Source organism: Humulus lupulus, chromosome 2, assembly GCF_963169125.1.
Source record: "Humulus lupulus chromosome 2, drHumLupu1.1, whole genome shotgun sequence".
Taxonomy (NCBI): domain Eukaryota; kingdom Viridiplantae; phylum Streptophyta; class Magnoliopsida; order Rosales; family Cannabaceae; genus Humulus; species Humulus lupulus.
This window is the reverse complement of record NC_084794.1, coordinates 61,102,577-61,111,455: the sequence shown is the minus strand read 5'-3', so window position 1 is coordinate 61,111,455 and position 8,879 is coordinate 61,102,577. Positions and strand designations below refer to the sequence as shown.

The 8,879-nt window shown below is 34.8% G+C and overlaps 1 protein-coding gene across 1 annotated transcript; it reads left to right on the top strand.

The window, feature by feature from the left end:
- Positions 1–1,203: 1,203 nt before the first annotated feature.
- On the top strand, positions 1,204–3,321 carry LOC133817893 (UDP-glycosyltransferase 83A1-like). Its single transcript, XM_062250526.1, has 2 exons — positions 1,204–1,899; positions 2,261–3,321. The coding sequence occupies exons 1-2, from the start codon at positions 1,365–1,367 to the stop codon at positions 2,668–2,670; spliced, it is 945 nt and encodes a 314-aa protein (XP_062106510.1). The 5' UTR covers positions 1,204–1,364; the 3' UTR covers positions 2,671–3,321.
- Positions 3,322–8,879: the final 5,558 nt, after the last annotated feature.

Here is an 8,879-nt window from a genome sequence, read left to right as displayed (position 1 = left end):
CCAGATAATGTTTCATATTGTAAAATTATGAAATTAATTAAGATATACCAACCAGACAACGACGAAGTTGATGGATAATATTATTTGAACCATTTAACTTATCTCTAGATTCAAGGATCTTTGTAACCAAAATATTTTGCAAACCAACAACCATTGTGAGCAAAGCATTTACTTTTGCCACCCCAACCTGTAAAAAATAAACTAATATAAAATTTCAAAAATAATTAAAATAATAAAAAATAATACATACACATTTTACATGGTCTGGAATTTGAAGGTTCCCTTTGTTTACATCTGATGATATATTAATGGTCATTGCTTCACCATCTTCATCAGGTATGACAAAACTCCATAATGGGATAGGAACATCACGGTCTACCTCATCTACACATACATGGTTTTCATATTCCTAATTTTTAAATAGAAAAAATATTTTAGAAAAATATAATCGAAGTGTTCTAACATAAAGATAAAATGAGATCTCAATCATAGACACATATATAGATATGAAGATATTACCTTACAAAAAGAACAATAAGACTCACTATGAAGACAACGCCGAGTTCTACTTTCAAACATTGAAGAGGACGACTCCAAACTTTTCATAGGAGATCTATACCGACGAGAGCGATCTAAAATCAATTTTGACCTGATTCGATTAGGAGACAATGAGTTATCATAAAAAATTTGTCTCTTCTTTCTAACCCTTCATTCTAAATCCTTAGATCTACTTCTTTTATTCTTCATCCCTTTCCCTTCTACTCCCATGCGTTTTCTCTCTCTCCCCCTCTACTTTTTCCCCACACGTTTTCTTTCTCTCCTTCACATGCTCACGAAATCATGGTGCAATTCTGATTTTTTTATGTTTATTTTTTTACTTTGAATGAAGAAGAAGAAGAAGAAGAAGAAGAAGAAGAAGAATAGAGAGTTTAAGCAATGAGATATATAAATTAATTAAATTTTTAAACCCTAACTTTTTTGCATTTATTATGAAACCCTAATTTTTAAAATTTTAAATTAATTCAAAACTTGAAAAGAGAGCTTACCTCTTATTGGTTGGAATCAAATGACAAAAAAAAAGTCAATTTCGAAATTAATGCAAAAAAAAAAAAGAATTTATGCAAAAAAAAAAAATCTTTACTTGTTGGTAACTTGATGTACAAGTCATCTACATGCCATATCAGTATATTTGCACATTTATATACCCATTAAGAACTTTTCCATATATATAAATGGCATGGCAACTGGAATTAATGAGTGAGATATATGTGAATTGAATTCAATAATAAGTAGTATAGTTATTGAGTTTGTTTTATTGAACCCGTATTCACCAAAATATTCTCCAGCACCCAAAGAAAAAAAAAATGACGAGTGTTAGAAAACAACGTGTGATGATGGTACCAGCTCCAGCCCAAGGCCATGTGAAACCCCTCATGATTTTTGCTCAGAAGCTTGCCCAACATGGCTTTAGAATCACTTTTGTTTACACTGAGTACGACTTGAAGCGGATCTTGAGTGCCATGAGTGATGATGATCTCAAGAGCATTGGGTCAGATAAGAACATTGAGTTGGTGTCGATCCCAGATGGGCTGTGTCCGGAGGACGACAGAAGTGTGGAAAATCTAACTAAAGCAATTTTAGAGAATTTTCCAGTGGAGATTGAAAAGCTCATAGGAACTATAAATGGAAACACTGCTATTGGACAACGGTCGAAAAGTAGTTCTTCGAATGACAAGATTAGTGGTGTCATTTTTTATGCTTATTTGGGCGTTAGCATGGAAGTTGCAGCTAAGCTGGGTATTGAAGGAGTAGTATTTTGTCCCTCTTCGGCTGCTATTCTTGCCCACTCCATGAATTTGCCAAATTTGATATGCGATGGGATACTGAATGATTATGATGGTACGTACATGCTATTTCAATTTTTTCTCTTATGAGTGTTAAACTTAAAAAAATTTAAGGCTAAATTTAAATAGATATAATTGTGTGTAAAAAGTGTGTATAACTAAGTGTATATCACTACTTATATGACTATTAAACTAAAATAATTATAATAATTTAGTTTTTAATATTTTCACTTTAATATTTTGAATTCTTTTTTTTTTTTTTCAATTCATGATAGGTTTACTGTATTTTTGTAGATAAATTTTTTTTTTTTTCATTCCGTAAGTAATTATTGAACATGCATGCATGCTAATAATAATTTTTTTAAAAATTATGTGTATATACCGTATTTATGGTGATTTTCTTAATAATTATACAGGAACACCAACACAAAAACAGATTATTCAATTGTCTTCTGGCATGCCTGGCATGGACACATCATGGTTGCCATGGAAGTTTGATGATTTAGCCTCACAAAAGATAGTATTTCAACTTTTTCTCAAAGTTGGCCAGGCCTTGAAAGCTGCACAATGGTGTCTCTGCAATACTACTTATGACATCGAATCTGTTGCACTTTCTTCATTTCCAAACTTCCTCCCAATAGGACCATTGATGACAAACAATATTAATAATCCTTTAGATATTTCAGGATCACAATTTTGGGCTGAAGACTCTTCTTTCTTAAGTTGGCTCGATCAACACAAGTCTCGTTCAGTCATATATACGTCGCATTTGGTAGTATCACCGTCCATGAGCAACAACAATTTTATGAGCTATCTTGTGGGCTAGAGCTCACTGGTAGACCATTTCTTTGGGTTGTTCGTCCAGGATTTATCTCAAACGATGAACAAGAAAATAGAGTTGATCCTTACGAATTTTTAGGCAATAATAATAATGTTAGAAAGATAGTCAATTGGGCACCTCAACAAAAGGTTTTAAGCCACCCTTCAATTGCTTGTTTTGTTACCCACTGTGGTTGGAACTCGACTATGGAAGGTTTGAGCAATGGAGTGCCTTTCTTGTTGGCCATATTTCGCTGACCAATTTTTGGATAAGGACAATATATGTAATGTTTGGAAGATTGGAATGGGATTTGAACCTGATGAAAATGGAATCATAACGAGTGAAGAGGTGAAAAATAAAGAAGACAAACTTCTAGATGATGTAGATATAAGAAAAAGATCGTTGGAGTTCAAAGAAATGACAATGGAAAGTATAGCTAAAAATGGTCCGTCTTCAAAAAATTTGAACAACTTTGTCAAATGGTTGGAAACTCTGTGACTGATATTTCGTGCTAAAAATAATAAGCGTGATAAAATATAATTTTCTTATTTAAATATAAACATGTTGGCCAAGTACGTACTCATTATTATATTATTTTGTATTGTAGTTTTCTATGTACACGTGTGGTATTGTAATGATTTATTATTTTGTACTATCTTTCTCATGTGTTATAATGGATGGTATTGTGGTGTTTTGTTTAATTCGAAAAACAATATTTTTGTATTTGTATTTCTATATGTACCTAAGTTTCATATAAAAACTAGATGAGTGCTAATGAGACTCTTTAGCCCACTCTTTTTTGTACTTTTTCTTTAATTTGATGACATATGTCATCTTTTAAGCAATGTTTATTGTTTATAAAATAATTAGTGATAATAGTTCCGTTATGCCACTATAATTAAATCAACAAACTTACTTTTTAATTTATATTAGAAAAATAAATAATTAAAATTTTCCCAATAATTATCACGCTATTAGCACTCTATGTATATAGTTATTCAATGAGAGATATAGTTACATTTCAAAAAAGAAAAAAAATAGGAATATAGTAGGAGAGAAGAGTTGTATGATTCTGCCGTTCCAAAAAAAAAAAAAAAATCAAACATCATACTGTTTCCTATTACTTGAAATTTTTTTATAGGTTATTGATTTTGATTTTGTTATCAATTTTTCTTTTCTGAAAAAAAAATTTGTTCCGGTAAGAAAAAGTGGATACAGAAATATGACATTTTTTTCACCAGCTATGAAATTAGTTTTACTAAAATTGTGTACCAAGTGATATATACCATTGTTAGTCTTATATTAAATATATTGGGAGTATCTAGTTTTGGGTCTGTTGACTGACTTTTTCGCTATCAACATTAAAACGAGATATTAAAGAAACAATCAATATGAACAAAAGGATTTTTATGTGGTTCAGGTTGTAAAAGAACCCTAGTCCACGAGTTTCTGGTATTAAGATGATTGGAAGCTTGTGATGACAAGTTCCAATGGGGTATTCTTAGGCAACGCTTAGATTGCTCTGAGTACAAGACGTTTTCTCTCTCTAAAAAAACCAACCCTTTACAAGGAGACTCCCAGCTCTATTTATAGAGGCTCGGGTAATTAATACTAATCATTTGTCATAAATATACATTCTTCCTATTATTGGGGGATTAACACCAATTCAATGCGTTGGGTTGCATTGACTAGAGACCACGACCCAATCGAGATCCGTGGGGCCCACAATATAAAAATAACTACTTTATAGGGAACATGCCCCTGGTTCTGTTAGGGCATGCTGTACATATTTCCGTGTCAGACAGCTTAGTGAGAGTGTGAATTGTCGAGTCGTACCATCGACAACACTATAGGCGGATCGCCCAAAAAGGTTGTCAGGTACTCATTCGATGTTGTTAACCCGCATTGGCCGACACCTGACTTATCTTTTAGATCCTAAGGACAAGGTCCTTGACCTGGAGTATAACTGACGGTAAGAAACTTGTGGACTACCAAACAACTCTCGGGACATAGCCTTGGAAAGACTTTTGTAGCTCTCGGGACGTGGCCCTGGGGGTGTCTGCATTCTTCCTCTATCTAAGAGAAGTAATCTCCGAATGTAGGACCAACTCCCTGAGGAGTGATCCTCGGGGCGTGGCTTGCCTCATCGAAAGAAGTACACGTCCTGCCACACGTCCTACTCCGACTGCCACGTGTCCTACTCGGACGATCACGTATCATTTCTTAGATTTGCAAAGTTTATTAGTTTTAATTAAAATCATTTTGAAAGAATTTCATTTGTTATGTCAAGTTTCCTCCAATGCACACGACATATTTTGCTCCACTTAAATAATGTTAAAGGTTATAACCACCGCTTATTTATTTTTAAATGATAACCACCGAAATTAATATTAAAGGTTTGTAGGTTCACTAGTTCCCATAAAGTGTAATAGAGTTCTTTAATATAATAATATTAAAAAATGTTAGTATTTATTAAAATTATTAAAAATAAATATATTATGGTTGTTTAATGCAAATGTAATTATTATAAATAAATTTAATTCATTTTATAATTATTAATTTGGTAATTATAAATAGAAAAATAATTTAATTTTAGAATAATTATAAAATATATTTATTATCATAAATAATTTGCGAAAAAATGAAGTCATTATAAAATAACATAAGTTATCATAAAATAACATGAGATAAATTTAAATAAATTTTACCAAGAATAAAAAAAAATAGTTCTTGTTAACTATAGTAATAATTAATTAAGTAATAAGAGATCATAAAACTCAAGTTTGCCCATGAATAAAACTTCTCATAAGACACCATAAAACATTTAAAATAATAAAACCTTTTAAAATGATAAGATTAGGATAATTGATCTTTTTTTTCTTCCCTTTCTTATACTCTCTTATATAGATGACGATTGATAAATCTTGGACAACATTGAGAAATCGTGGTTGTTAAGAATATTGGCATGGTCTACAAGCTTTTTTGAGGATGGCGTCGGAACACAAAGATTTTGATAGAAGAATTAGGTGCCCGTGTGTGAGATGCAATAATAATAGATTGAATCTTTGGATGTTGTGCGAGCACACATATTCGATTGGGGCTTTCATCAAGCTTAGATAAGTGAATTTTTCATGATGAGGTGGAAGAAATTGTTGCCGATGAGGTGGTTGATGAGAATGAAGACGATGAGATGATTCACGTTGTGGAAGACTTCGTTTTACCGACAACTAAGGAAGTAGAAAGGGATCCCGGTGGGAGTCAGTATTATGACGAGTTATTTTGAGGAAATTTAAGCGGAGTTGTATCCTGGCTGTGATTGGATTTCATCCCTGAACTTTTTCGCAAAGTTATTGCATCTAAAATTGGAGGGAAGGTGCCTAACAACATATTTGATGAATTGCTGAAGTTGTTAAAGCTTGCTTTTCCTAAGAAAAACAAAATTCCATCATCGTACTACGAGGTGAAAAAGAGATTGAAAAAATTAGGGTTGGGATACGAGTCCATTCATGTGTGTCGGTATGATTGTTGCTTATTTTACAACGAGCATGCATCTAAAGAGACATGCTCAGTATGTGGAAGTAGTAGATGGAGTACTTCCGAAATGATGAAAGGAAAAAAAGTACCACACAAGGAGATGCGTTACTTTCCGTTGACACCTTAGTTGAAAAGATTATACAGTTCAAGGATTACATTGAAACACATGATATGGCATCACACCGGGAAATTGAAAGATGATGGGGTGATGCGACACCCAGTAGATTGATTTGTGTGTCTGCGTGGAAGGACTTTGATGTCAAGCATCCTGATTTTTCAAGGGATCCCAGAAATGTTCGTTTGGGCTTAGTTGCCGATGGATTTAATTTATTTGGCAACATGAACCTCACATACAGCGTGTGGCCTGTGGTGTTGGGAAACTATAATCTGCCACCTTTGTTGTGTATGAAAGAAAATTATTTCATGTTGACCCTCCTTATTCCCTGGCCAAAATCACCGGGTAAGGACATGGATGTATTTCTAAGACTATTGGTGGATGAGTTGAAGGAACTGTGGGTTAATAAAGTTTTTACAAGAGATAGCACGACCAACATGATGTTCAAGATGCGGGCAACCCTTTTTTGGACAGTGAAAGACTATCCAGCTCGCAACAATTTGTCTGGATGGAGTGGTCAGGGATACAAAGCTTGTCCTACGTATAATGAAGACACAATTTCTATCAGAGTGATCGGTAAGACATCTTATGTTGGTCATAGAAGATTCTTGCCAAGTACTCATCGAATGAGAAGAGACACTGAGTTCAATGGAGAAGTTGAGACAAGATGTCTTCCGAGACGGTTTACTTGTGAGAATATATTAGAACAAGTTAATGCTCTAAAACCGCAAGTTCTAGGAAAACACGTCCAGTTTGGGGGGTGTGAAACGTAAAAAAGGTGTAGATGAAGGTAATTGGAGGAAAAAAGCATCTTCTACGAGCTTGAGTATTGGTGTACAAACAAATTAAAACACAATATAGAAGTCATGCATGTTGAGAAGAATGTGTGTGATAGTCTCCTTGGCACCATCTTAGACAATGATATATCTAAGGACACCACTAATGCAAGACATGATTTGAAAAAGATGGGTGTGAGAGACTCATTGTGGATTTATGAAGATGAGAACGGGAAGTTGATGAAGCCATACACTCCTTACGTGTTAACTTCGGCGCAAAGGCAACAATTTTGTTAATTTATAAAAGGAGTTAGATTTTCAGATGGATTTTGTTCAAATTTGAAGAAGAAAGTGTCCGAGAATGATGCAAATATTCTTGGGTTGAAGTCACACAATTATCCTGTGATAATGCAATGATTACTTTCACTCTGTGTTCGCAAGTTTCTCCCAAAATCTATATCGACAACCATTATAGAATTGTGCAATTTCTTCAGGAAAATATGTTCGAGGACTTTAAATGTTAAAGATATGGAGGAAGCACAAAATGACCTTATTCAGATATTGTGCAAGATAGAGTTGATTTTTCCTCCAACTTTTTTTGACATAATGATTCATTTGGTCTTACATTTTCCAGAATAAGCTATATTGGGTAGCCCGGTATTTATGAGGTGGATGTATCCTTTTGAAATGTATATGAAAAATTGAAGAATTAACCAATGTTTGACAACAACAAGATGAGTCACTAAAGAGTTACCTTACGATGTTTAACCTAGAAATGGCCCGAGCCCGAAATGTTGTTGATAGTGGCCACCTGATGGCTATTAGAACTAGTATTTTGCCAGGAAGTCCCCTTTGGGAAGATTTACAAAGGAAAGCTATTAGGTCACCAAATGAGTTCAATTGGAGGGCCTAGAGGTTTGTCAATGTAGAAGAGGCGAGGTTAGCACTGAACCTAACCTCTCAGCCCGTAACCACAACGACAAACGTGAACTGTGCCTCGACCTCGGCGGCCCCATCAACTTCAAAACCCTCCAGGGATAACTCTTCTAAAAGGAAGAAGAATGAAGGGAAAAACCCTAAGGCTGATGGATTTAAAAAGAAGAAAGGGGATAAATATTTCTCCGTATACAAAGTGTATACAGAGCTCAACGAGACTCGGGAGAATATTTACCTGGCCAATGAAAACCAGGTCCCATTTAGACGACAAGGTGAAAAGGGACACAAATAAATACTGTAGATTCCATAGAGACATCGAACACACGACCGATGAATGTCGATAATTGAAGGATAAGATTGAAGGTTTGATCTCGAGAGGATATTTCGGTCAGTACGTCAGGAACCAAAATCTCAATCAAGCCTCAACAAGTCAGAGGGCAACATCTGCACAACTTGCCCAACACAACAACTCCCAAGCTTGGGAGGACTAGCGACCCCCTCCGATTGATGGAGAGGATGTAGTAACCATCTCGAGGGGACCTCATATTGCAGGTTAGGGCAGGAACGCCCAAAAGAGATACGTAAATGAGCTCAAAATTGGAGACGGTTCTCCCTACAAACCTGAACCACGAGCTCCAAAAAAATAGAGGGTTGAGACTCAACCCATAACATTTATTGAAGAGGATGCGTCACACGTCCAATTTCCTCACAATGACCCCCTGGTCATTACTCTTCAGCTCGCGAACAAGAGGGTACACCGAGTCTTAATTGATAATGGGAGCTCAGTGAATATTCTTTATAAGGCCACTCTAGAAAAGTTGGGACTCTCACTTCGCAATTTGAAAGCATGTGCA

Coding starts and splice junctions, on each gene's coding strand:
- LOC133817893 (XM_062250526.1), top strand. CDS start 1,365: ATGACGAGTGTTAGAAAACAACGTGTGATGATGGTACCAGCTCCAGCC. Junction 1,900..2,260: donor GATACTGAATGATTATGATG/GTACGTACATGC, acceptor ATAATTATACAG/GAACACCAACACAAAAACAG.